This window comes from Phascolarctos cinereus, unplaced genomic scaffold, assembly GCF_003287225.1.
Source record: "Phascolarctos cinereus isolate Bilbo 61053 unplaced genomic scaffold, phaCin_HiC Scaffold_5;HRSCAF=322, whole genome shotgun sequence".
Lineage (NCBI taxonomy): Eukaryota > Metazoa > Chordata > Mammalia > Diprotodontia > Phascolarctidae > Phascolarctos > Phascolarctos cinereus.
Genome location: NW_027555958.1, coordinates 247,363,903 through 247,391,227, shown reverse-complemented (window position 1 = coordinate 247,391,227; position 27,325 = coordinate 247,363,903). Strand labels below are relative to the sequence as shown.

General features: G+C 40.5%; 1 protein-coding gene across 4 annotated transcripts; it reads right to left on the bottom strand.

Moving 5' to 3' along the window:
- Positions 1 to 1,608: 1,608 nt before the first annotated feature.
- LOC110199310 (MHC class I-like protein MILL1) lies at positions 1,609 to 24,608 on the bottom strand. Of its 4 annotated transcripts, none has more exons than XM_078155486.1 (7): positions 23,984 to 24,608; positions 10,176 to 10,448; positions 9,620 to 9,892; positions 9,281 to 9,427; positions 7,865 to 7,918; positions 7,308 to 7,371; positions 1,609 to 5,888 (listed from the first exon to the last, which is right to left on the bottom strand). In XM_078155486.1, the coding sequence occupies exons 1-6, from the start codon at positions 24,051 to 24,053 to the stop codon at positions 7,334 to 7,336; spliced, it is 855 nt and encodes a 284-aa protein (XP_078011612.1). In that variant the 5' UTR covers positions 24,054 to 24,608; the 3' UTR covers positions 1,609 to 5,888; positions 7,308 to 7,333. The 4 variants fall into 4 exon arrangements, 3 of the variants coding, with proteins under 3 accessions (XP_078011612.1, XP_020829752.1, XP_020829751.1); XM_020974093.2 differs by having other exon boundaries at positions 23,977 to 24,604; XM_020974092.2 differs by lacking the exon at positions 23,984 to 24,608 and adding an exon at positions 22,718 to 23,182.
- Positions 24,609 to 27,325: the final 2,717 nt, after the last annotated feature.

Sequence of the window (27,325 nt, the reverse complement as noted above, 5' to 3'; positions counted from 1 at the left end):
AGGTACTCCTGACTTCAGGGCCGGTGCCCTATCCACTGTGCCACCTAGCTGCCCCTCTTCTTTTTGATTCTCAAAAAATTTCAGTTCTCTTTTCTCTCACAGGAATGATAGGCACCTTCTCATCAGTGATGGTCTCGTGGCTTTCAGAATATCAAGTAGGAGGCTCCAGGAGCCTCTGATCCACCCAATGACTTTGTCCCAGCACCATGTTACATCTAATTTACCTCATCTGATCTGTGTAACAACCTTGTAAGTAACGTAGTACAGGTGTAGAGGGCTTACCAAGACAAAAAGGTCTTAAAACTTGATTTCCCGAAAGTCTTAGAATCAAAAGAGCATTGGAAATTCTCTGTACTATATTCCCCAGAATGCTGTATGTGTAGCCATTGCATAATGATGTCGACAGACAAAGACTCAATTGATTCTATGAGATGGAAGGTTAGGGGGGGAAAAAAGGGATAACTTTTCGTCTATACATTCCTTGACATTCAGATTCTTCACTTGGCCATGTCACCATGCTTCGAGCTAAACATACAGCCTCCCTGGAAACATAGCCCAGAATATTTCTGCTAATAAGAAATACTCTCTTCACACTAGTGATGGGAAATAAAATTCTAGAATCTTTTCTCCTTTGTCTTGACATCTGTAAAAATATTAACATCGCCATTGTACAGATGAGAAAACTGATTGTGGATCCCCGGCCTATCACAGGTAAGCATAGTGGTGAGCAAATCAATAGTTCTATGCTTGAATCAGTCTTTACAAAGTTTTTTCAACTGAGTGGAAGTCAGCAAAGATAGAAAAGAAAGATTGGCTAGATACCCAAAACTGCAGTAGCAGAAACGGAAAGAGGAGGCAGGAATACTAGAACAGTAGCCTAGGCTATAAGGCTGAATGTGTCTCTGTTTATTTGAGCAGAACTAGCAATTTAGCACTTGACATTAAAAATACCACATGACATTTCTAAAACATCTAGGTGAAAGCATTAGACCCAATTTATTATCAATCAATTTAAGAAAATCTCCTTTCCACTTACATACCATAATGCCTTTTATGTTAAAGAAGAAAGAAATGTTTAAATAAAGCATCTATTTCATTTCTTAAAAAAACCTTTCATTTTATTCCACTGAGCATTTCCCTCACTGTCTCTCTATTACTGAAGAAACACAAAATACGAAATTGTAACATATCGGATCAGCATATGCCAGCGGTCACCATTAGGTTTTTTATCAGAAATGAAGATAACACAGGTTAAGACTAATGCTGCACTGACCTGAATGGGAAACCTACTACCATGAAAACAGAAAAGAATCTCTGCAATACTAATTAAACTTGTTAATAAATACATGAAAGAAATGGAAATACAAGATCAATACTCTCTTCTGTTCATTCCAAATTATTTTAACCCATCTGTCTCTCTTTACCCTTTGGGAAAATTGGCAGCAATGCAATTACTTTCTCTTAAATCACTAATTTCCTCAAAATTGTAAGGGGCTGCCACTTTGCACCCAAATCATTTGTAGGCCATAAAATTTAAAAGAAGACGCTAAAACTACTAAAACAGTGGAATAGGACTCAGATCAGTTTTTCAGATTCAGAAACTAATAATTGACTTTTTTTGCATTTAATTTTATTTTTCTCATTTACATATAAACAAAAAATTTTAACATTTTTTAAAACATTTTTAGTTTCAAATTCTCTCCCTCCCTCTCTGCTCCCTCAATGAGAAGGCAAGCAATTTGATATGGATTATACATGTGCAGTCATGCAAAACATTTCCATATTAGCCATGTTGCAAAAGAAAACATAGACCAAAAAAAGAATTAATAGTTGTGGTGTATCAGAAGAATTTATACAGTCTTCTTTATATGTAAAGGGGATAATAAATAATAGCACTCACCTCCCAAGATTGCTGGAGGAATAGAATTATTCTAAAGTGCTTAGCATAGTGAGCACAGTATAAATGTTGACTACTTTTATTTGTTTTTGGAATGTAATGAGATAAATGATTTTCTAAGAAGGCTAAGTTAAAATTTTATCCAACAGCATACTTGACATTTGACTTGAGAAGAACTTGGTGTGAGAAATGATTAATGTAGACCCCTGGTTAGTATTATTAAGTTGAGTTTGGCTCCACAGGGGCATTGAATATTACTGTTGTACTTGTTTACTGATATACAGTTTGTCAATCTAGTAAATCCATTTGCTTAACCAATGCCTGATGAGTAAATGGCCAAACCCAGTGTGGTGGGGAGTGACTCAATGATATGGAAAGTGCCCCAGTTATTTTTTTTATTATACTTCTACCCTTATTATCCCTTGGCTAGGGAAATGGCCCTATGGCACTTGGCCAACAGGTCCTATGATTACTTGACTAATGGGTGATCCTATCTTCTCATTGCAGGATCTGCTTACAAGTCTATTCCTCAATCTATTGCCCAACATGGGACCAATGAAAGACTATCAGCTCTGGTATATTTGGATATCCTCTACCAGTTAATTTATCACAAGCATAAACTGAAGATTCTCCTGGAAGGATAAGATATAGGTCTATCAACCAATGAGACTACATATTTTACCTTGCCTCTACTGTATCAACTGGGTATCAAGCACTATAAAACTAAGCATTTAAGGAAAGGAGGCATCTCAGACTGTGAGGAAGACCTAAGGTCTTCCTTAGGGGGGGCCATGGACCCTTTAATAAAGTGCTATTGGATTGGATCTCTGCCTCATTTTCTTTTATTGTACATTGGGCAAGACTGGACCCCACATTGAGCAGTTTGGTATTACATTTAAAAATTAAAAAAAAACCCATGATATTTTTTATGCTTCTAGTTTTTCTTGTATTGTAGAATTTTGGGAGAATATCAGACATGTGATTGACCCAGCAACACCACTATGAGGTCTTTTTTCCAAAGATGATTAGGGAAAAAGGAAAACAACCTATATGTTCTAAAATATGTATAGCAACTCTTTTTGTGGTGGCAAGGAACTGGAAATTGAGGGGATGCTTGTCAATTAGGAAATGGCTAAATAAGTTGTGGTATATGGGCATAATGGAATTCTACTGTGACAAATATGGCCAAGATCAGAAGGAAAGCAGAAAATTGGAGAAAAAATTTTTATAGACAGTTTCTCATATAAAGGTCTTATATCTCAAATATATATATACATATATATATGTATGTGTACATATATATGTGTGTGTATGTGTGTGTGTGTATTTAAAAACTTGTGTCTAATGATAGCCATCTCTAGGGTGTGGGGGGGGGTGGAAAGAAAAAAAGGTATTTACATGATAAATTTCTTTATTACATATTTAAAAGGAATAGCAAGTTGCACATAATAGATTTGTACTTTCATTGCAATCTTTTTTATTATTCTGTTATAGACATGCTTGTTTCATTTCATAAATTAAAATAAAACAAATACAATTTTAAAAAAAGAAAAATTGTAATAATGCAGTACTTTTTGCATTGAAAGGTAGAATTCTTATGATTTAGTAAGAGTTTTGAGCCCTGCCCCCCACCGTCACCAGAGTTGTGATCTAAATTTTGTAACTGTGCTTAAATAAAGTTATAATATCTTATCAACCATGTGGAAGAACTTATGTTGTGGAAGTCTAATGCTAAAACAATGTTATGGGGAGAAATGAACATTGTCCTATATCCCATATGCATTGTTACCTTGAATACTTGCATAGAAACTATATCTATTTTGGCTACATCTGTAAAGACCTAGAAATGCGCTTTATTTTGAGAGCCCCAAAGTTAACTCTGAATAGGGACAATATGAACCAAATACATATAATTTTGGTGCAAACTCTATAATATTGATCCGAGGAGTCCAACCAGCATTTATTTAATGTTTTCTACATAGAGCGCCAGGCCTGGAGTCAGGAAAGACTCATCTTCTTGAGTTCAAACCTGGCCTCAGACACTTACTAGCTGTATGACCCTGGGCAAGTCACTTACCCTTGTTTGCCTTTGCTTCCTTATCTGTAAAATGAGCTGGAGATGGAAATGGCAAACCAGTCCAGTATCTTTGCCAAGAAAACTCCAAATGGGTTCATAGAGTCAGACACAAGTAGAATGACTGAAATAACAACATGTACCAGCCACAGTACTTAGCACCAGAGTTACAAAGAAAGACAAAAATAGCCCCTGCTGTAGTGAAGAGAAGGGGACTTTAAATGCCAAGCCTTTGCCTTTTGATCTAGAGGTAACGAGAAGCCTCTGAATCTTTTTGAGCAGGAGCATGGCATGGTTTAGGAATACCAAGATGGTAGTTATGTGGATGATAGATTGAATAGGAGAGAGAATAGACACAGGGAAGCCAATTAGGAGGCTAGTGCAATTGTCCAGGTGAGAGGACCTAAACTGGGGTAGTTGCTTAGGACAGAAGAAAATGGATGTGAGATAGGTTATGGAGGTAAAGTCAAGATTTGGCAACAGATTGAATGGGGATGGGGGTGGGAGTGAATGAAAGTGATGTCCTGAAAAGAAATAAGGAAGTTGGGAAGAGAGGTAGGTTTTGGGGAAAAAATAATGAATTCTATATTGGATATATTAACTTTTGAAATGACAAGGGCAGTTAATGGTGTCAAATGAAATGAGGTCAAGCTATGGTAGATTTGAAGACTCAAGATCACCAAGGAAGATTAAGGAGACAGTACTTTGACTTGAAAATGAGAAAGTCAAACTAACAAAAAAAAAACCCCTACTTTTTTCCCCCTGTTCTCTTTTACATCATGTTGCAGAAGCAGAAGTGAAATTAACTAGATGCTTCTTGTTGGGAATGTGGCTGCTGCTTAAAGTGCTTAGCTTCTATCAGTGACACTTGACAACCCTGGTTAAGAACAAAGACTTAAAAGAGTCACCAAGACTGAGATGGAGACAGACTGAAGGAAGTTATAGGAAGGAGCTTTACTTTAGTGTGGAACTTAGCAATATTACTATGAAAATCATGTTAATTTTCATGCAAAATCTTATTTTATCTTTCATATTTGGACTTCATCTAATTTTTGAAAATATTTTTCATGACATCTTAATAAACTGTTTTCTTGGACAACAAAAAAATTTCACACAGATCAGTCAGTATACTACAGGGCTATCACCTCCTTCATATGTTCTCATTCTGTCTCCCTCTCTCTCTCTCTCTCTCTCTCTCTCTCTCTCTCTCTCTCTCTCTCTTCCTCCTTCCCTATTCTCAGGTGTACATATCCCTATATAAATTAATGTGAAATAAGAGCCATCTCATGGAGCATGCTCAGAGTTGCCCTCCCTGGTTCTGATCAACCATCTGTATTGGCTCAACACATGGCCACACAGGGGATGATGTGTGACTACTTCAGTGCTACTAACCCAGCACTCTGGCATGACATAGCAGGCTTTGGGTGAAGCTTTGGTCATCAATTTGCCCTGTAACATGGGCATGGGGGCAGGGTACTTCCTCATTTGAAAGGAGACACAACTTCTGACTCACTCTCTCCCCTCCCATAAGACAAGTAGTGATCTGTCTCTAGACTTATGGGAGGGGGGGAGTGGGCTTGCAGGAAATGAACTGTACTCTTCCTTCCATCCTGCAGTGGCTACTCCCACATAGAACATGGGCTCCGGGTGGGCCCCTGGCTTCCTTTCCTTCTTTTTGTCTCCTTTCTCAAGTACGTTATTGAACAGCAATCTCAAGATGGACATGTTTTGGTCTTGTCCAGGGGCTGTCTAATCTATTCTTAGATCAGAGCCCCTTGGGCCAAGACGGCTTCCTGAGGAGTCTGTAGCATCATTCTCAGCTCTTCCCAACAAGTGCGTGTGTTTGGGGTGGTGGGAGCAGGGGTAAGGGTATCCAGTCTGCTCAGCACAACCATATAGAATCTTTAGAGCTCAGGCCTGAAATAGAATAAACAATAACAACCCATTCTAGCCTGCCTTTAGGGCAGAAATAGACAGTAGAGGGCCTAACATTGACTCCCAAGCAGGAAGAAAGGTGAGAACCAAGCAAGCAGGAAAAAGGATGTGGGTGCAAAGAAAATGCTGCCAAATAAAAGCATATCAGATCCCAATGCTGGGATCCAGCAGAAGCCAGAGCAGCAGTATCATAGATTTCACAGCTCCAAGAGGTCAGCTGGAGAGACCAGAGGAATCTAGGCACTTTTTCTATGTGATAGCAAATAGGATTTTTCCTTTTCCAATTATCCGGATGGGCTGGCTTTTGTTCTTAGGTTGTAATGTTCAAATCAAATCCCATTTACCTAGCATAAAATCCTACTGGCTAGCAAAAATGCTAAACTGTGTTTACATTATACCAAGTTTACAAGTACAGAGAGAATAAGGGAGAGATCTTTACTATAAAGAAGCAAAATGTTTGGTCACCAGGAAATGATCTGGGGGCTTGGAGCTATCAACTATAGTACGAAAAGGGAGAACTTTAGTAGACTGTATGAGCCTGGCATACGAATTCAGAATTCAGCTATTCTCAGGAATAAATCACAAGCCAGTTTAGAGTCAAGCTAGAGGGAGCAAATTGTAGGCAGGTCATTTTAATTCTTTAACCCAAAGGTCTTGTTACTGGTATACCAGGCTCAAAAAGAAGGCCCCTCCCATGAAGCAGGAAAGAATGAAACAGGGGCAGCTAGATGGTGCAGTGGATAGAGCACCGGCCCCGGAGTCAAGTCAGGAGGACCAGAGTTCAAATCTGACCTTACACATATAATACTCACTCAATCACTTAACTCCAATTGCCTCATAAAAAAAAAAAAAGAAAAGAGAAAAGAAAAAAAAGTTGTATGTCCCTAATTCAAGTTGTTGTTCATCCTTCTTTTCTGAAGAGGACCAATGATATCACGGGACAATGTCCTGACTTATGAACTGGATTTAAATGAGGCAGAGTTGCATAAAATCATCAGCCTCACTCTCTCTTCTAGAGTCATCAAAGTCCAGTGGCAAGACAAAAGTCAGGATCACTGGTGATGGCCCAGGATGCAGTGGATGACTTTGGTGTCTTTGATTTCCAACCGAGCTCTAAGCCCCTCTACAGTGTCTGCTTTAGCTGCCTTCATGGCCATTGGAACAAATTGTTCTCAGCCACCCATTCCACTGAGGGAGAGAATAGTTTAGCCCGCCTTCCTCACTATCACCATCAACTGTTACATTTTGATAGTGTTTTAAGGTTTACAGAATTCTTTGATCACAATAACCCTATAGCATAGGTACTCCTCCATTATTCACACAAGGAAACTGAGGCTCCAAGGGATAAAGTGAATTTCCCACAAATATACTGCTATTAAGTGTTGAAGCTTGGATACAAACCCTCATCTCCTGATTCCAAGTCTTGCCTACACCACACTCTGAGTTTCTCTGAAGTTACCAAAACCTGCAAAAATGAACAAGAGGCCAAGATGATCTCTCTCCCAGAATGCGCAAGGAGGAAACACTTAGTGGAAGGGGCTAAGAGGCACAGACCCAAGGCTACTGTCATCTCCAATAGCTCTGGGGCTCTGTCTTTTACCCTCCTTCCAACTTCCTCTTTCAATTATGAATCCCCCACATGATTCTCTCATAGAACAGTGATTAATTCCTTGAGGAAACAGAGGGAATTCCTTCTGCCCCTGGCCCAGGAGATTAGATTTAAAAGAGTGCAAAATCTAAAGATGGTCAGGTTAGGTTCGACAAAAAGGTAGTGACATGGAAGGAAAATAAGAATATACTGATCTGGTCAGAATTCTCCACTAAAGGCAACATCCTGGGAGCCTGAGTCCATCCATCCAACCCTTTCTACCAAATTCTATCTCTTCCTTTTCAAGAACGGAGAATACATTACCTCACTCTGTCCCGTACCCTCCTTAGAATTTCCCACAGTGACTCACCTCGGAAAAGAGGGTGGGCAGATTTCCATTCACTTCTTCGGGTAGGTCTAATCTCTGGGGAAGGAGAGGAGAAGAAGAAAGATAACTAAATGAAAGCTATTGATGGAGATGGGTAGCTAGGTGGCATAGTAGATAGAGCATCAGGCCTAGAGACAGGAAGACTCATCCTCATGCGTCCAAACCTTGCCTCAGACACTCATTAGCTGGGTGACTCTGGGCAAGTCATTTAACCCTGTTTGTCTCAGTTCCTCTTCTATAAAATGAACTGGAGAAGGAAATGGCAAATCATTCTAACATCTCTTCCAAGAAAACCTCATATGGGGCCAAGAAAAGTCAGATTCAAGAAAGGAAAGGAAATATGAATAAGGAGAGTGGAGTCCCTTATCCTGTCCATAGTCTCCCTCTTCTCTCCTTTCCAATGCATGCTAGAGTAAGAAAAGTCCCTCAGGTTAGCTAAGAGGAGAAATGGGGTTGGGGGGTCAAGAGGACTGAAGCCCATATACCCTTCCTTTGTCACTATAAGCATCATCTCTGGTTCATTTAGCCCAAATCAACCCCTCTCCATAGATCTTGTAGGGCAAGAAACTCCTATTTATATAGCGCTTTCAGGTTTATAAAGCACCTTCCTCCTATCATGTGATGGAGGTAGAGCAAGTAGTATTGTCCATATTTTTCAGATGAGGAAATGGAAACTCAGAGAGGTTAAGGATTTGCCCAAAGTCACATAGCTAGGGGGCAGCTAAGTGGCACAGTGGATAGAGCACTGGCCCTGAAGTCAGGAGGACCTGAATTCAAATCAGGCCTCAGACCAAACACTAGCTGTGTGACCTTGGGCAAGTCACTTAACCCCAATTGCCTGAAAAAACCCCAACAACAACAACAACAAAATCACATAGCTAGTGTCAGTGTTAGCATTCAAACCCAGGCTTCTCCTGCTTCCAATTTCAGTGCTCTTTCCATGCTGCCAATCAAGGTGTAAGTAGAGCCTGAGGCATGATTGGTGGTACGTGGATGGAGATTTATCTCTAGGCCTGGAGTTAGGAAAACCTAAATTCAGACCATTAGCTGTGTGACCCTGGGCAAGTTGTTTAACCTCTAGCTGCCTCAGTCGCTTCATCTGTAAAATGGGGACAATAATAGCACCTACCTCCCAGGGTTGTTGTGAGGATCAAATCAGATAATGTGTGTAAAGCACTTAGTAGGCACTTAATAAACACACGTTTCCTTTCTTGCTACTATGGAAAAGAAGAGAGAGAAGGTGAAACATTGATGATGCTAAATTCCACCTCTCCCTGGGCCAGGAGAGAATTGTTGATAAGTTCCTTCCTTGCCTACAGTTCCGTTAGCTCTATCGGTTATTTCCGCCACCCAACAGTCTCTTTTATCCAACTCCATAAACAAACTGGTCCTCCATACCTGGCTTTGCCTGCATCCGCCTCCACAGCTGAGCTCCAACAACAACGAGGACAGCAAAGATGAGGCCTATGCTGATAATTAGTAGTTCAACCTGCAGGGGTCCACGGGACAAGAGGTTAGGTCCAGGGGGCACCTCAGTTGGTAGCTCTGAAATGGAATAGAGTGTGGGCCTCATCAGATAGACGATACAGGCATTTTTTGAGAATAAGGAAAGCTTCAAGGGAGGAGAGCCATGGATCAATCATTCCTATAAACTCTTTTAAACTCACAATACACCATATCTGAGGCACAAACCACACCCATGAATCAAAAGGAAAACTCCTGTCCTGCGATTCCTACCTGTCCTCTCCAAGATCCCCTTCCAGGATGCCAAGTATCTCTGGAGCCGAATAGAACAGTATTCCTCCTCATGGACTTTAGGGAATTTCATTTGGAACCAGTCCTCCCATTTCTCCTTAATTCTCTTAGCCGCTGGATGGGTTGCAGTCCAGTTGAGTCTCTCCGGGTCGAAGGTCAGGAAGTCTTGCCCATCAAATCGGAACCTCCAGAACCCTCTGGTGCTATTGTTGCCCTGGAGCTTACACCCCAATGTGGCCTGAAGGGTGTGAGAGCCTGAAACCACCCACCCCTAGGATAAATAACTACTGCCCATCTTCACCTTGTTGCTTGGTGTTCAATTAAGGCACAACCTTCTCCCTGCTCCCCTAATCCACCCATACAGGTTACAAGGGAACTCAGGTTGGGTCCTTTTGAGATTCTAAAATAGGCTCCATGGGAAAGGGAGAAGGGAAGTTCTGACATGGCCCAGTAGGCCCATGGTCTTATTCCCACCTCAGTCCCCATCTCCCATAGTCTTCACCACCGCCCTTCCCATACCCCTATCCTTCACACTCACCATCACTGCTGTCACTCTGGTTGTTCTGTCTCAGAATATCTTGAAGGGTCACTCTCAGTTCTTTCCCCCTCTCCTCAAGGTCCTGGGTCACCCTGTCCCAGACTTTTCTCCCTTCCTCTGTATCATTCCATGGTTTTTGCAGCACTGCTCTTCTACTCTCTCCATCATAGTGAAGGAAGAGTTGATTATTTATATATCCAAGGGCCATGTAGAGAGGTTCCCTGGGTTCTGGCTGGGATACAACGATGAGATCATATTGAAGAGAGGCAGGCCCTATGAGATCAAAAGACATAAGAGTCAGCATTTTCTCCTAACAGCTCACATTTATTCCCATTTCTGATTGCATCCTTCTGTCCTCTCCCCCTCCCCAAATTAATCTATATTTTCATCCTAGTTGGATTCTAGTGGGGGATGGGTACTGGACCAGTGATTTCATTGGTGTAAAGAGAAGAGACTCCTTCTAGCATCTTCTATGCAATTTATAGCCTAGTCTTTGAGTTGTCTAGAGCACTGAGAGGTGCCAGGAACACTAATGGCCCCAGAATTTAACATTGCCTCTGCTGTCAATGGACACGGTGCACTTTCTCTTTTTTTATCCATAAGGAACACAGAAAAAAAAGTAGGATGAAAAATTTTGTTTCAAAGGAATATTTTTTTTGGCATATCATTGAGACCTTGGTCTTTCAAGTGGTATGTGACTTGCCCAGGCAATATGTGTCAGAGGCAGGATATTAACTTATAGCTCCCTGGCCAGTTCTTTATCACACTGCCTCTCAGCAGCCTAGTGGAGATAATTGATATTTTCTAAATAATTTTTAGGGCAGCTAGGTAGTACAGTGGATAGAGCACAGGGCCTGGAGTCAGGAATACCTAAATTCAAATCTAGCCTCAGATATTTACCAGCTAGCTGTATGGCCTTGGGCAAGTCACTTACCTCTGTTTACCTCAGTTTCCTCATCTGTAAAATGAGCTGGAGAGGGAAATGGCAAACCACTCCAGTATCTTTGCCAAGAAAACCCCAAATGGAGTCACAGAGTCGGATATGACTGAACAACAACAAAATACTTTTTTTTTAAAACAAGTAACCATTTTATCAGTGTGGACACTTTCCAAATAGATGTAAAGTGATCAGCCTTTCACCTTTAGAAGATGGTCTCCATGAGCTGCCATTTCTAAAAAAAAAATTGTCACCTGATAATGATTCTAAAATTTCCTATTAGTCTCTAGCTCCTTCAGCCCTACCAAATAGTTCTACCTTTCCTTCCTGGGGGAGTGGGGATGGGAAGAGGGGAAGGAGGAGATGTCTGAGGGTCTACTTGGCCCCTGCTACTAGAAATAGACCTGGGTTTGAACACTAGTCCCTGTGGAAGAATATTGTTTTACTCAGCTCTAGAGACAGCTGATGGTGCTGGAAACAGAGTACTGGGCCAGGAATCTGTAAGTTTTAAGTTCAAATATGACCTTGATTGGGTTATGGGACCTGGACTCCTAAAGGAAAAGACTATGTGTCTGGAAGCAAGCCAGTCCCTGAACTTTTCCACATTTTCAGCTGCCCAGATCACTGGCTCTCCCCCAAAGCATATGACCTACCCCAGCCCATCTTGATTACTTAATTACCTTATTTGATACTCCTTAATCCCAGCTAATCTTTTCAAGGTTGGACCTGGCCCACCCCAGACAATTTACCTCTTCTTAATCACATCAAAATCTTTTTATTTACCTGTTTTCCTTTCATATATACACACATATATATATACACATAAAAAATACACATATATGTGTGTGTATGTATATATATATATATATATATTTATATATATACACATACATAAAAAATATATGTGTGTGTGTGTATATATTTTATATATATATATATATATATATATATATATATATATATATATATATGTATAAAACTATCAGTCCCATTCTTATCAAGCTGCAGATTCCCTAAGAAACTAGCCTGCTTCTATTGGTGTTATGATAAACCTCCCTCTGACTGAAAGGAGGCCTGGGTGATTGAATTCTTTCCAGGCAGAGTCTCCTTGTACCCTTACACTTTGGGGTTCCCAGCAACCCCAAACTGTGTCAGCCTTAGACAGTTACTAGCTGTGTGGTCCCAGGCAGGTCACATTCTTAACTGTAAAATGGGGATAATAAATAGCATATTTATTCATAATAAATTATAATAATAAATAAGAATGTATATATATATATAATATACAAACATATAAAGTAATATTAATAATAAATAATAAATAACACTTATCTTCCAGGGTTGTTGTAAGAATCAAATGAGTACAGGACCTAACACACAGTAGGCACTATATAAATGCTTATTTCCTTCCCCTTTTTTCTATGGAAATGCCAGGCATACTTGGAAAGAACAGGTATTCACCTACCTCTTGGAATCTGTTTGAACTTACCTGGTCTACTCTTGATATAGACACAGAATATGTCAATACTTCCTTAGCTTTGACTATATTCATGTTTGTAATGGGGTTTCGTTTTTCCTACTTTCTTATTGGAAGGAGGGAGGGGAGGAGTGACAGAAAGAGAAGGCAGACGACTTGAAAATAAAATAAAATTTAATTAAAAAAATACCTTTTGTGAAAATAAGTTTAATATGAATGTATATGTTGAGCCTATATCAATTTATGTGCCATCTTGGGGTAGAGGGAAAGGAGAGATGGGGAGAAAATTTAGAACTCAAAATCTTATGGAAGTGAATGTTGAGAACTAAAATTAAATACATAAATTTATTTTAAAATGCCTTTCTAGCTTCATAGGACCTACTTGAGCATGAATGGCAGTCTGGCCACATTCACCATGCTTCCATCCACATTCCTGCCACACACCAAGTCCCCAGTCTCACCATCCCTAGCCCAACAACCATTTTCTTACTACATTCATTAACCATATCAACTAGCACTACTCTCTAACTTGTGAGAATTCATAATCAAAGGCTGTTCCAGAGAGAGAGAGAGAGAGAGAGAGAGAGAGAGAGAGAGAGAGAGAGAGAGAGAATGCACCTCTCTCTTTGCAGAGATGGTGGTGGTGGTGGGGAACGGATGTGGAACATTGCATATATAATCAGCTGTCATTAATATGTGGGTTAGTTTTGCTGAACTTCTCTCCATTTCCCTTTATTTTTTGTTCTTTTGTAAAAAATGTAATTATTTTGAACTTAAATACTAAAACTTAAATATACAATAAGAAAAGAAAAATATTAAATATTAAAACTTAAATACCAAATGAGAAAGGAAAAACAAAGCATTGCCCTGCTTACGGCAGAATGTAAGAGAAGATTCAAAAAATACAGCAATAAATTATATTTCATTCTTTTTAAGTAGGAATGGCAATCTGGAGTGGGGAAGAGGAGATATGTTTTTGAAAATGAAAGTGATGTAAAAATGAAAGACATCAATATAAATGTAAATTAAACAAACAAAAAGAATGCATGGTTAGATCCATACTCAAAGAATGCATGAGAGTAGGGCCTAGAAAGAGGAATAGATATCAAGAGCCATTAAAAACAAATTTTAAAACTTCGGTGAAAAACTTGACAAATAAGGGTTTGTTCCCAAGTATATGTGCTTATATGTAAAATATAGCAACTTCCCCCACATTGGTTATCATTTCTTTCTTTTTTTTTTTTAATACTTTTTTTTTGTGAGGCAATTGGGGTTAAGTGACTTGCCCCGAGTCACACAGCTGGTGAGTGTTATGTGTCTGAGGCTGGATTTGAACTCAGGTCTTCCTGACTCCAGGGCCAGTGCTCTATCCACTGTGCCACATAGGTGCCCCATTTCTTTTCTTTTCTTTTCTTTTCTTTTCTTTTCTTTTCTTTTCTTTTCTTTTCTTTTCTTTTCTTTTCTTTTCTTTTCCTTTTTTTTAAAAAGAAATATTAACACCATAAAACCCCAGGAGCATCTCCATTTAGGAAAGGGAAAGGAACAAGCATTTTATTAAGTGTCAGGCACTGCACTATGCTTTGTAAATATCTCAGTTGATCCTCACAATACTAGGAAGTAGGGACCGTTATTAGCTCCATTTTAGAGATGAGAAAATTGAGGCAGGGCTTAAGTGACTCGCCTAGGGTCACTCTTTAATTGAATTAGAAATCAGGCCTAGAAGTCACACAGTTAATAAGTGTCTAAGGCTGGATTTGAATTCAGATCTTCTTCCTGACTCCAAGTCCAGGGATGTAGATGTAGCATGCTTTTTCCTTTTTTTTTTTTTTTGGCATTACCATCCGTATCCAATGCCTTCTAAATCAAAAACAACAAAACCCTGTAACAGATAAGTATGGTCAAGCCAAAGCAACCCAAGCAGTGGCCATGTCCAAAGACATATATCTTCCTCCACACTTTGATTCTATCACTTCTGTCCAGAGGCTATTTCATCCTAGTTCCTGTGGAGGTGTGACAGGTCCTGGCCTTGATCAGATTTCTGAGGCCCTCTAAAGTTGTTTTTCGTTATTTCTGCAACTATGGGTTTCTGCCACAAACCAAAAAACCTTCCTTAGGGATGCTAGGCAGTGCAGGAGTCAGGGTACACCTGAGTTCAAATCCAGTCTTAGACATTTACTTATCAGTACTATACTGTGTAAGTCAGTAAAGCTTTGTCAGCCTCTGTAAAATGGGAATCCTAATTGCGTCTACTTCCCAGGATTATAGTTAGATAATATGTCACATAGGAGGCTCTTAATAAAGGTTTGTTTTCTTTCTTCCTCAGGCTATATTCCAAACAGGCTTCTTTATTGCCTGCAAAATGCTCTGGCAACAACCCACAGTGCTCCACTCCCATCTCCCCCCCCAAAAAAAGAAAAGCCCCAAAGTACCCAGTGTCACTTTTTGAAATTCGGTTTCACAACTATTGAAAGCTCCCTAATAACCCTCCACCTGGAATGTAACACCTTTTCAAGTTAACAAAGAAACCTTGGAAATCATTTCCATGACAGTCAGGAAATGTGAATCCAGATTCTATAGCCAGTCTAGAGGGAAGAAAAGCTCCTCACACACACACACACACACACACACACACACACACACACACACACACACACACACACATTTCTCTTATTCTTGTATTCCCTGTGATCAGGGAAACACGCAGCTCAGTGGCTACTGTGTTTGAAATAACAGTCTCCATGTGCACCAAAACCTTGGAAGTAAAGGAGGCTACTGTAGAATTATCCAGTAAGAATGGCAGTAAACTTAAAGGGTCATCTAATTCAATCGCTAACTAAAGGGTGAACTCTGTTGTGAAGATATGACTGGCTAATACCATTCTTTCTTCAATATTGTTCTTTTCAAATTAAAAACAATCCTCAATTTTTAAATAGCCAGAATTTGCTATAAAAAGTATTTGAATGTCTCCCTAAAGGTTAAAAATATAGACATCTTCATAGTCTCCCCTTTCCTCATTCTCAACTTTAATCGAGGAAAAAAATCCCATCCACTTTAGAATGTGGAGCATAAATTTACTGTCATGGAGCAATAGTCCCATCTTGTGGCATTTAAGAATATTGCTGGTACAGGCTTTTATTAGAGAAAGGATTTTTTGGTTGTGGAAACCAAGGCTGACAGAGGTTAAGTAACTTGCCTAAGGTCACACAGCTAGGAAGTGTCTGAGGCTAGGTTTGAACTCAGGACTTCCTAGCTCCAGACCCAGGGAGTCTATCTACTGCACCACCTAGTTGCCTCTAGAGAAGATTCGAGAAGAGCTCAGGTAGGCTATAATAAAAAGCTCATGCATTTCCCCCTCTCAGTCCAGCTTGGCCACCTGAGTCCATGGAGAATCCCCAGCCTGTGAGGCATACATCCCACCCATCTAGGTGAGGCCCTGAAAGTGTCCCTGCTCCTAAGGAAGAAGGGTCTGCTTGCCTGTCCCCTTTCCAGGTGCCCTAAACGGTGTTCAGAGACCAGGGAACATAAGGGGAGGGGTCGGGGGGAGGTGGGGAGGGAGCTGGTTAGAGAATGACTGCCTGCCCACCTGCCTGCCTAAGGAGGAGCATGCCTAACTGACAGGGGAAGGAGAATGGTGGAGAGAACAAGATGGGTCATCTTGTTCATGGCATTATGGACACCTCCGGCCTAGATAATCTACAAAGGCCCTTTCTAGCACTAAAATTCTACCATTTTGTAGAAAACCTGTTTAAACACCATACTGGAGACTCAGGAAAAACATGCTGTGGATCAAAAAGCCCAGACCTTACCCACATGGGGCAAAGTGGAAAAATAAACAGAAAGACTTCTCCTTACAGAAAAATAAGGGAACCAGTCATGTGTGGTAGGCCAGACAAAAAGTAGGAACTAGAGAAGGTGTTTGAGGAAGACCTTTGCAGAAGATTGAATGCCAATAATCAAAGATAAGTGATGAGTACTGTATAAAAGATTTGCCAAAGAATTAACAAATGCTCTGAATTGCGCAGCAAACTGAATTCTTTGTCTACTAGTGGGAAGCCATTCATACTCTTTTTTCTAGAGTCTTCTATCCTCCTCTCACCCCTCTCCCAATCTTTTCCTAAAATAGAAACTAGTATAGCCTGGGTGTGTCTACAACCCAAATGCAATGTGGCATCTAAATTGACATGACATCTGTAACCTTTTCCTCCCTCTGTTCTTCCTTCCCCTCCTCCTCTTGTCCCTTTCTCTCTCCTTGTCTCCCCTTCTTCTCTCCTTTCCTCCTCTCTCACTTCTCTGTCCTCTCTTTCTGTCTTGTCTCTGTTCTTTGTCCTGTCTTTCTCTTCTCCATCTCCCTCTGGGTTCATTTACTCACTCCAGCCCTCTCTCAAACTGGCAAGTTTGGGGATGGGGAAGGAGCAAGCTCCATGCTGTTACTACTCACTTTCAGAATCCTAAGAGTAACCCTGATGGAGGTGGGGGCAAGGGATATACTTCTACTACTAGCCATCACCCTGAGCCCCCACTGCTGAAACTCTTGACTCATACAGATGGGTATGTTCCCTGTAACTTGGAAAGTGACATGGAACACTGAGAGATTAAGCTCAAGATGGCACAGCCAGTCTGTGTCAGGGGTAGGACTTGAACTCAGGTCTTCCAGGTCTCAGGGCCAGCTCTTTATCAGCTGATGTTCTGCCTCTCTTTCTCAGAGATATCCTTCTAGACTCTGGCAAGAATCATATGTAAATAAGCTGATTAAAACAAACAATGGATTGATAGCAGCTCTAGTCTCTCTCCTCACTCAGGCCCACATCACCAACTGATTGTTGGACATTTCCATCTGGATGCCCCATATGTATCTCAAACTCAATACATTCAGAACAAAATTCATCTCACACACACACACACACACACACACACACACACACAGCCCTACCCTCTTCTGAACTACTCTATTACTGTCAAGTAAGCCTGCCATCCTTCCAGTCACCCAAGTTTACAACTTGATATCTTTCTTTTTTTTTCTGTGAAAGTTTGTAACTTTTATTACTCATTCACATTTATCTGTCTATAAGCAAACAATAAGTTCATTACAGTATCAATATCTAAACAAGGAAGTAAATGCATGAGGTAAATGTTAAGGATCTTAAGTTTATTCTGCTTTCCCCCTTCATGTTACACCATTAATAGTAACTGTGGAATCTCAGCAGTGCTTTCTACTCTGTACATATGAAAGCCAGTTCTTGGATTTATGGCTTATTTGCAACGTTAGTTTCCACTAAAGTCCTACTCTGATACCTCATTGCAACATGGAAGTGACTGGATTCTTGAAAGTTTCCATTTGTAAAGTTTAAGAACTTATCTCTCTATATATTATTACGTTATACTCTGGTACCATGGTACTCTTCCAGCAATATGTGCTGTACATAATGTATCAAAAGTCATTATAACAGGACTGGTCTAATTGATCAATCACTGAACATTCATTAAGTGTCTGCTCTGAGGTAGATGTTCAGGATAGATACAAATACAAAATAAGGCATTCTCTGCCATCAAGGAGGTTACATTTCTACCAAGTGGGACTGATAATCATTTTTGATATTTACTTTCTTGCCTATCTCATTTATCCAATTAGTTGGTTTAGTAAATCTTGTTATTTTTTTTCTCCATTACATCTCTAGCATACATACCCTTTTCTCCACAAATCCAATCTATTATGAAATCTTGTCATTTTTATTTTCACAACATCTCTTATATATGTCCCCTTCTCTCCATTCGCCCTGGCACCACCTTGGTTCAGGTTCTCATCACCCCTCTCCCAGGCTATTACAACAGCCTACTAATTAGACTCCCTAATTCCAGTCTCTCCCCACCACAATCCATCCTTCACTTAGCTGCAAGAGTGATTTTCCTAAAGTGTACATCTCCTCATGTCACTGCCCTGCTCAATAAACTCCATTAGATACCTGTCTCCAGGATCAAATATAAAATTAATCTTCTGTTTGGCATTTAAAGTTCTTCATAACCTGCTCCCTTCCTACTCTTCCAATATTCACTCCATGATCTAGTCAATCTACACCACTTGCTGTTCTTTGTGTTTAGAAAGCTCTCCCTCTCAACTCTTGACTCTTAAGATCCTGGGTCTTCCTTTAAATTCTTGACTTAAGCATCACGTCCTCCAGGAAGCCTTTCTTGGTCTCCTTAGCTGCTAATGGTCCTTTGAAGGTTACCTTTCTTCTATTCTTTATCAGGTATATTTTGATTTACGTAAGTTGTCTCCTCTATTAGATTGTGAGGGCACAGACAATTTTTTTTTTGCTTTTTCTTTGTATCTCCAGTGCTTAGCACAATGCCTGGATAATATTAAGTATTTAATAAATGCATGTTGGTTAACATGCAAGTATATAAAAATAAATACAAAGTTACTTTCAAAAGAAAGGTACTGGTGAGAAAAAGAAAAGTAAAAAGGAAAAGAAAGCTGGGGAGAGGGGGACACAAACCAGGAAAGGCTTAATGCAGAAAATTGTATTTGAACTGGGTTTTGAAGAAAGCAAAGGATTCTAAAGAGCGGAGGTGAGGAGGGTATGTAATTCAAATATAAGAGACAGTCAGCACAAAGGCAGAGGTGGGAGATGGAGTGCCCTGTGTGAGAAACATCAGGGAGGCCAGTTTGGCTGAACACCAAATACAGGAAGTGAAAAAATGTATGATGAGGATTTTTCTGTTTCATTCTCCTCTTGAGGGTTGGGGGAAGTAGATTATTTCATTATTCTCTTATGAGTGAACCTTTCCTGGATTCTTTCCAAGATGTTGACTTCACTTTGGGTTCCCACCACATACTATTTGTTCATGCATTGCAAAAGTTTGTTGCAAATGTTCTTAGAATGCTTTCATGCCATCATGCTGGAACGTGGGTAGAAACAGGGTTCTGTTGGAGAGGCTAAGCAGAAAATGACAATCTGGCTGTTGTTCCCTACTGTGGGGAAGATAGGATCTGAAGAACCCAAGGTCAAGTCTAGCTTAGGATTCCAAGGTATCAATTGTAAAGGCAGGAATCCAGGAGGTCAAGTGAAATAATGTCTTGGCCACCAGTGAGCAAAATGCAGGAGCCATGGAGCACAGAGCTTTCCCTACAACTGCCAGGAACATCTCCAAGATATCAGGCCATAGGGTAAACAATCTATGGCCTTGAGTATCAGATGCACCTCTCCTAATATACAAAAGAAAAAAAAAAAGAAAGCAAATAAGACTGATTCCAGAGCTGGAACTAGAAGTCAGCAGATAGCTGCCTAGGGAACAACACACAGAGATTTGTACCACATGATGAGACATGAGGAAGGATGCATTTAAATATGACTCATATATGAAAAGGAATCTTAGCTCTCATTCATGCAGATGTAGGTCACAACTTACCCACTTCTGCCCATGTGACTCTTGCCCGTATCTTCCCACCAATTCATCACAGTCCTCTCAGTGTGCTGGGGCTTTCCTCATTTTTTTGAGATATAAAGGATGCCAGAGGGTCCCCCAGGCTGAATGAATGAATGAATGAATGAACGAAACATTTATGTGTGAAGCACTATGCTAAGCACTGGGATTGTAAAGAGAAAGGCCAGACAGTCCCTAATCTGTAGGAGCTCACAGTCTAATGAGGGAGACAACAGGTAAGGAAGGTTTCAGCTGCAAGTCAGATGGAAAGGTTCCAAGGTTCTTTGGGGGCAGCACCAAAGCAGATGCTAATGCTTCTTCTTTAATGTCACCTCCACTGATGTTGAACTCTTTGGCAGTGCCAGGAGTTTTGGTGGCAAGAATTTTCCTTTCTGGGTCTTCACTAGCTGCGGCTGCAGCACTTGAAGAAGCAGTTACCACTTGGCATCTCCACAGAGATGTCTTCCCAGGATGATGTCTTAGGGCACTGGGCCAGAAGCATTGCTATTCCCAAGGCTCTTTGGTGCAGGGTTCTAGACTGTCTCTATCAGGGTGTGAGGGATGATGGTGGTGGTGTTTTGACCTACCTGACCTATTCATGCCTGTCTCTCCCTCAGGATGCCTTGAGACTTTAGCCAGGTTGTGCAATGGTTATCCCTCACTCTCCTTATTCCAAAGTGGCCAGCCAAAAAAATCAAAATGCATTTATTTGTCCTTAATAGAGCTTAACACTAATTTTTGTTTTACAAATGCATATTTTCATTCCAAAAAAATTCAGCCTTTTATGGCACATGGGTATTTGCTCTGTAGAGGGTCAAGTCAACTTGCTACAGTGGGGGCTGGATATCTTCCCTAGACAGTACAACACAGCTGAAGCACAATCACCAAACCTTACCTAGGGCAGTCAAGTGTCTTAATCAAAATACTTCATTGCTCTCAAAGGGTGTCCTATTCTGGTTTCTTGGGGAGTTCCCTAGGCTTCTGAAATTAAGGTGGAATGGGCTAGGGACTTAAAGTGAATAAAAGCAGTAAGGGAGTCTTCATCCTGATATATTCAATGTCTAGTTAATAAGAGGATAGTGGGAAAGGCCAAGAAACAAGTGGTAAAATCTAAAATACCCAGGTTGGCCAACAAGGATCTATTAGCAATGAACCTGGATATAGTCCCCCTTTCATTCCGTCTCTCTTCTAAGTACCAGCCCACCAAGTCCAGTTTATACCAGCTCTCAAGTTTCACAGTCTCCTGCTAAAGTCCCAGGTCCAAAGTTAACTACCAGAGATTCCACCTCTTCTTCTAATATGTCAAGTATCCAGGGAGCACTCCTTTGCCTACCTAAAGGGGAGGAACAGTGGCGAAGTAAACTAATGCAAGCAGGACATTTCCTAGCACTCCCAAGTCCAGATTGATCCTGTGCCTGGGCAATTTCAAGGGTTAGCTCTAGGAGAGGAGTGATCTTGAAGCACAACTTCATAGATGTTTGATATGTTCATTAGGTATTGTTCTTTAGTTACCATATGCTGTTTATTTGGTTACTGATTCCATGCCAAGGAAACATATTCTATGCAGGATCCAAGCTTGAAGGCTTGCTTCTAACAAAGCTAAAGACTCACTGAACTACAGCTAATACAAGAAAGGAGATGAGGGTTTGCCAGAGGGCAGGACCCAAGAGGGAAGCTCTAATTGGTCTATTCACCAACTTCACACCCCTTCACAACAAGCTCAGTAGTGAGAGGCTGGGGACTCTCTGGAAATCATAAAAAATAGCACTCAATACTTCTACCAGCAGGGAGTGTACAAACCACCACGTGTGCACAGAACTGTTCTGTGAGTGGCTATTGATGCTACCTGGCCCTTATATGATGGAGGAAGGAGGGGACAAAAGGAGATGTGGAAGAAAGACTAGGAAAATGGAGAAACTGAACCCCATCTTCCATTTGGGACATTTTAATAATGCATCCTATCCCCATCTCCTCACTCTACACATCCCCTCCCTCCAATCCCCCAGCTAGAAAATTGCTCCAAGAGAGAAGAAAAGGTTAACTGGCTTGCCTGGCTGAAGATGTCCATGTGAAAGAAACCCTTTCAGGAAACTCTAAGAATAGTATCTGATACGACTGGCCAGGAAGTCTGTGTACTTTGGGGAGCATATTTGGGTAGCTCTATAGGCCACCCGAACCTCACATTATCCCTGTTTAGCCAGAGTCTGAAAGAAGCACAGAAGTCTCCTGGCTCTAAGTCCCACAGTACCTATCAGTTCCAGGCAACTTGTACCCAGGCAGCTCTGCTTTTAGGGATGGGATATGGAATAGAAGTCTTACGCTTTTTTTTTTTTTTTTGCAACTTCATGTCACAGTTGCAGAATTTCCCAATTTCCTTCCAGCTCTGCTATATTCTTTATTTTCCTTAGTGTACCCTACTCAGCACCTCAACCTGCAGTCCCCCTACCCCAACTGAGCACCCCAGGTGAGCCTAAGATCATGGCCCAGTATTCTTCAATCTGTGTTTATGTTCACAGATTTCAAAGGACATAAAGAAGAGGCCCCTTCCCTGGATTCATGGAGAAAGTAAAGTCAGAGAGGAAAAAAAATCACCCAGACCCTCCCTGCCCATTACCTGAAGTTTCTTCCAGTTGCCACCCCCATCCCTCCAGTGCCTCTCCCAGTAGTCCCCATTGTAGAAAAGAAGCAGCCTATTCTCAGACTCACAAGCCTGGGTTTCCTTCCATGTTCCCAGCAGCAGCAGCAGCAGCAATAACCCAATGGAAAGATGGGCCTGCTGTGTCTCCCTCCTCTCCATCTCTACCTTAGGATCACCGACCAGGATTCTTCAGCCTGCGTTTCTGTTCACAGATTTCAAGGGGCATTAAAGGAAAGGCCCTTTCCCTGGGTCCGTGGAGGAAGTAAAGTCGGAGAGGAAAAAAATTAGTCTGAGTCAGACTCTTCTGGGCACTTGCCATGGAACTACATGCCCTTTTTCCATTTGTCTTTTTGTTTTCAAGCAAAAAGAAGAAGAGAATTCAGGGGAGAGAAGAGAAACAAACATTTTTCGAGAGTCAACTTGAATAGACCAAGAAGGTGGGTCCAGGGCAAATGGAAGAAATTCAATAATCCAGTACTTGTCCTGCCAGTTTGCCCAGCCCCACCCCTCAGCCATTAATGTCTGATGCCACTGCTGGGCTAAATGAAGTTACTCCCACTTCCTTTCTTCCTTTCTGGTAAACATACCACACCTTCAGCCAATTCAACAGGACCCAAATGCAGGAGAAGGGAACTACTGACTTTTTCAAAGTATGATAGATTCTAGCCACCAACAGGTAGCTAGAAATCCAAAGGGATTTCTCCTTTTTTCTCTTCAGTTTCCAATATCTTCTTCCCCTTATCTTCACTTTTGTTCATTGATCTTCCTCCCTTTCTTTCTCTTCCTTTTTCCTGTACTCCCCTACTCCAGCCCACTCATTTTTCCCCAAGCTCAGCAAGGACTTTGAGCTCACAAAGACCTAGGTCTAATTTTGAGAACTGATCTCAGAGTCATTTTCTCTTTTTGGTTCATTGTCCTCCACCTAGAGTTAATCTAGGAGCTCCAGAATAAGGTTTAGGCATGATTCATATCTAAAATTTCCCCAAAGTGGATAACAAAGGTCCTGACTCCCACCTAATTACTTAATGTACAATATGAACATTGAGTATTGGACAGACTTTATTTCCTCCACCATAAGAAATGCACAAGATGAAAAGGATCCTCAGGAATTCATGAACAATCAAGCAATAAATATTTATTGTGTCAACTATGTTTGAGGCACTGTGCTAAGTGCTGGGGGTACAAAAAGAGGTAAAAGACAGTCTCTGCCCCCAAGAAGCTTACATTTAATGGGGGAGACAACAGAATGTAAACAAATACAGAAACGTCAAGAATTCAAATAGGCCATTAGACACACCACTCCCCTGAACAAATATTTCCCACTCACCTCTCACCTGCACCATCTGAACAATTTGCAGCAATAACATCATGGGTCAGCAAAATCCAGATCTGCTGACCCTTCATGACATGGCTTTAGTCTTTTAGCTTCAGGCAATCATCTCTGGAAAATCTTCTTTAAGAAGCTTGCTGTCAAGGAAATCTAGCTCAGAGAGACTGGGGCTGACTCTCGAATCTCAGGATTACCCATGAGGCCTCCCCTTAAGGCTCCCAGGCTGATTTAGCTTCATGGTAGCAGTTTTGTGAAAAAGTCTGCAAGGCAGCCTTCCAAAAGTTTTAGGAAAAGGAAGCTGCCCGGCCTTCCTCTTCCCACATCTGGGAGGTCTCTCCTATAATGGGAGATAGAATCTTCCTCAGTCTCTGGAATCTCAGGTGGTGCTCCCCCTTATCCAGTATCAAGGTGGCTCAGTGAATAGACTCATTTTCCAGAGTTCAAATCCAGTCGCAGACACCAGCTGTGTGACCCTGGACAAGTCACTTAACCCTGTTTGCCTCAGTTCCTCATCTGTAAAATGAGCTGGAGAGAAGAAAATAGGAAACCACTCCAGGATCTTTGCCAAGAAAACACCAAATGGGGTCATGAAGAGTTGGAAATGACTGAACAACAGCTCTTCTGGGACACGATGTTCAAACCAAAGTGTACTACTGAGTATTCTGCACTCTCTCCCTGCACTCTCCCACCTCTGGGCACTGTTGCCTAGAATGCACTCCTCTCTCAACCCAATCAAGGGCTATCTCCTCCCTGATAAAAGTTCTTCCCAACCCCCAGCTAAAAATAATCTCTCCCTCTTTTCGCTTTTCTGCTGTAGGAATAAAGCCTTATCTTGTTCTGCCAGGAATCACAGTTGCTTGTTTACATTTCTTTCACTTTATTAACTCTTGAGAGTGCATTGTGTATTGTTTCCATTTTTGTAGCCTTAGCACCTAAGCACAGTACCAAAGTGGTTACTTAGTAAGATGTTCCCGTGGGAGCAGGGATCTATTCTGTTCCCTCTGGTTCCTCTATTTGCCTCTAAGCATGATTCACTCTAACTGACTCAACATGAACAGTGGTGCCTTGTAGCAGAGATCGGCATTCTCCCCATATGTTAGGGCATATGACCTTGAGGCTCAAGGGCCAATGACTATGTAGGGATGGGGAAGCACCTGTAGCTTCTTGCTCTTGATAACCTCCTACATATCTCATATTAGTGTTTCAAGTGCTGAGGAGGAAAAAGAAGAATGGGAATGAGATCAGTCAGGCAATCGATAAACATGAAATGCCATCTATGTACCAAGTATATTGCTAAGCATTGGGGTGTACAGAAAGGCAAAAGATAATCCCTAATCTCTCATTTTTTGTAAATTTTTTTATTTTAAACTTAAATACAAAATGAGAAAAGAAAAAAATTGCCATATACGTAGCAGACCATAAGACAGGATTCAATATAAAACAGTAAATTTCCATTTCAAGAAAACCTATATAATAAATACTACACATAGTTTTCAAAGCTGCCCAACTCTCCTTTGCTTCCTTGTTGGTTTTCTTTTGTTCTCAGCTGCACACTTTTTACTTTATTTCCCTCCCCCACCCTAAAGAAGGCTACAACTAAGTGTGTATATATATATATATATAGATATATATATATATATCTATATATATATATATATATACACACACACACACACACACACACACACACACACATATAGATATCTATAAACATACACATATATACACATATACACTCATACACATGTAAGACTGTACTATGCGTATTTCCTCCTATCATCTGTTTCTCCGAAGGTGGATAGCATCTTCCTTCATAAGTCCAAGTTTTTCCATGTTTTTCTAAATCAACCAGCTTATCATTTCCTATACCACAGCAATATTCCAACCCAATCACACCCTATCTGAGAGATTGTCCCTGAAAGTTTTCCCCAATTTTCGGCATTCCTTCTGTTCTTGGCTACATAGGTTTTATTTATACAAGAAAATTTTGATTTAAAATAATCAAAATTATCTTTTTTACACTTCAACAATGCTTTCATCTTATAATATAATTTAAGGTCTGATACTGCTGAATCCATTTCCTTTACATCTTTTTTTCCTTGGTTTCTCCAAAGTTCCTGACTTTTTGTTCTTCCAAATGAACTTTGTTATTATTTTTCCTAACTCAGTAAAATCATTTTTTAGTAATTTAATTGGGATGACATTGAATAAATAGATTAGTTAGGTAAAATTCTCATTTTAAAAATTATGTTGGCTTTACCTACCCGTGAACAATAAATATTGCTTCAATTTTTTAGATCTGAGTTTATTTGTATAAGCAGTGTTTTATGTTAATGCTCATATAGTTCCTGCGTCTGTTTCGGCAGGTATATGCTCAGGTATTTTAGACTGGCTAGATATTTTAAATTGTTTCTTTCTGGCCATTTGTAGTATTTTTTCCTTGACCTGATAGTTCTGAAATTTGACCATAATGTTCCTTGTAGTTTTTATTTTGGGATGTCTTTCCTGAGGTGCCCAGTGAATTCTTTCAATGTCTTTTTTGCCCTCTGGTTCCAGGACATCAGGGCAGTTTTCCTTGATAATATCTTGAAAGATGCTATGCAATTCCTCCTTTTGATTATGGCTTTCAGGTAGTTCAATGATTCTGATATTGTCTCTCCTGAATTGATTTTCCAGGTTAGTTGTTTTTCCCATGAGGTATTTTACATTTTCTTCCATTTTCTTCATTCTTTTGAATTTCTTGGATTGATTCTTGATGTCCGCTTGCCCAATTCTAACTTTTAAAGTGTTGTTTTCTTCAGTTAGCCTTTGTACTCTCTTTTCCATTTGGCCAATTGTACTCTTTAAGGAGTTGTTTTCTTCAGTGGGTTTTTGTATCTCCTTTTCCATTTGGCCAATTCTAATTAGCCAATTTTAAGCAGTATTCCAAGTTGTTCACTCTTTTTGCATAATTCTCTTGCATCGCTCTCATTTATTTTCCCATTTTTTTCTTTTATATCTCTTATATGATTTTTGCGCTCTTCCATGATTTTTTTCTGGGCTTGAGACACTTCCCATGTTTCTTTGGGGTTTTGCCCACAGGTGTTTTGACATTGTTGTCCTCTTCTGGGTTTGTGTCTTGGTCTTCCCTGTCACCATAACAACTTTCTGTGGTCAGATTCTTTTTTTTATTGTTTTTTGCTCATTTTTTTGTTGTTGTTGGCCTTTTTCCTTTCTTTTATATTTGGGCTCTGCGCCTGGGGTGGCAGGGGCACCGTTTCAGCCTTTTTGTGCCAGTGGCTACAGGCCCTGGTTATTTACCTGATGTTGTGCTGATGTTGCCTTGAGGCCCCTGGGGGACCCTCAT

Excerpts from the sequence above, each read along its gene's own strand:
- LOC110199310 (XM_020974092.2), bottom strand. The coding sequence starts at position 22,808 with ATGGAGAGGAGGGAGACACAGCAGGCCCATCTTTCCATTGGGTTATTG. Across the intron at positions 10,449-22,717 it reads ATGGAAGGAAACCCAGGCTT|GGCCTGCCTCTCTTCAATAT; the intron begins GTGAGTCTGAGA and ends TTGATCTCATAG. Across the intron at positions 9,428-9,619 it reads GGGGATCTTGGAGAGGACAG|AGCTACCAACTGAGGTGCCC; the intron begins GTAGGAATCGCA and ends ATTCCATTTCAG.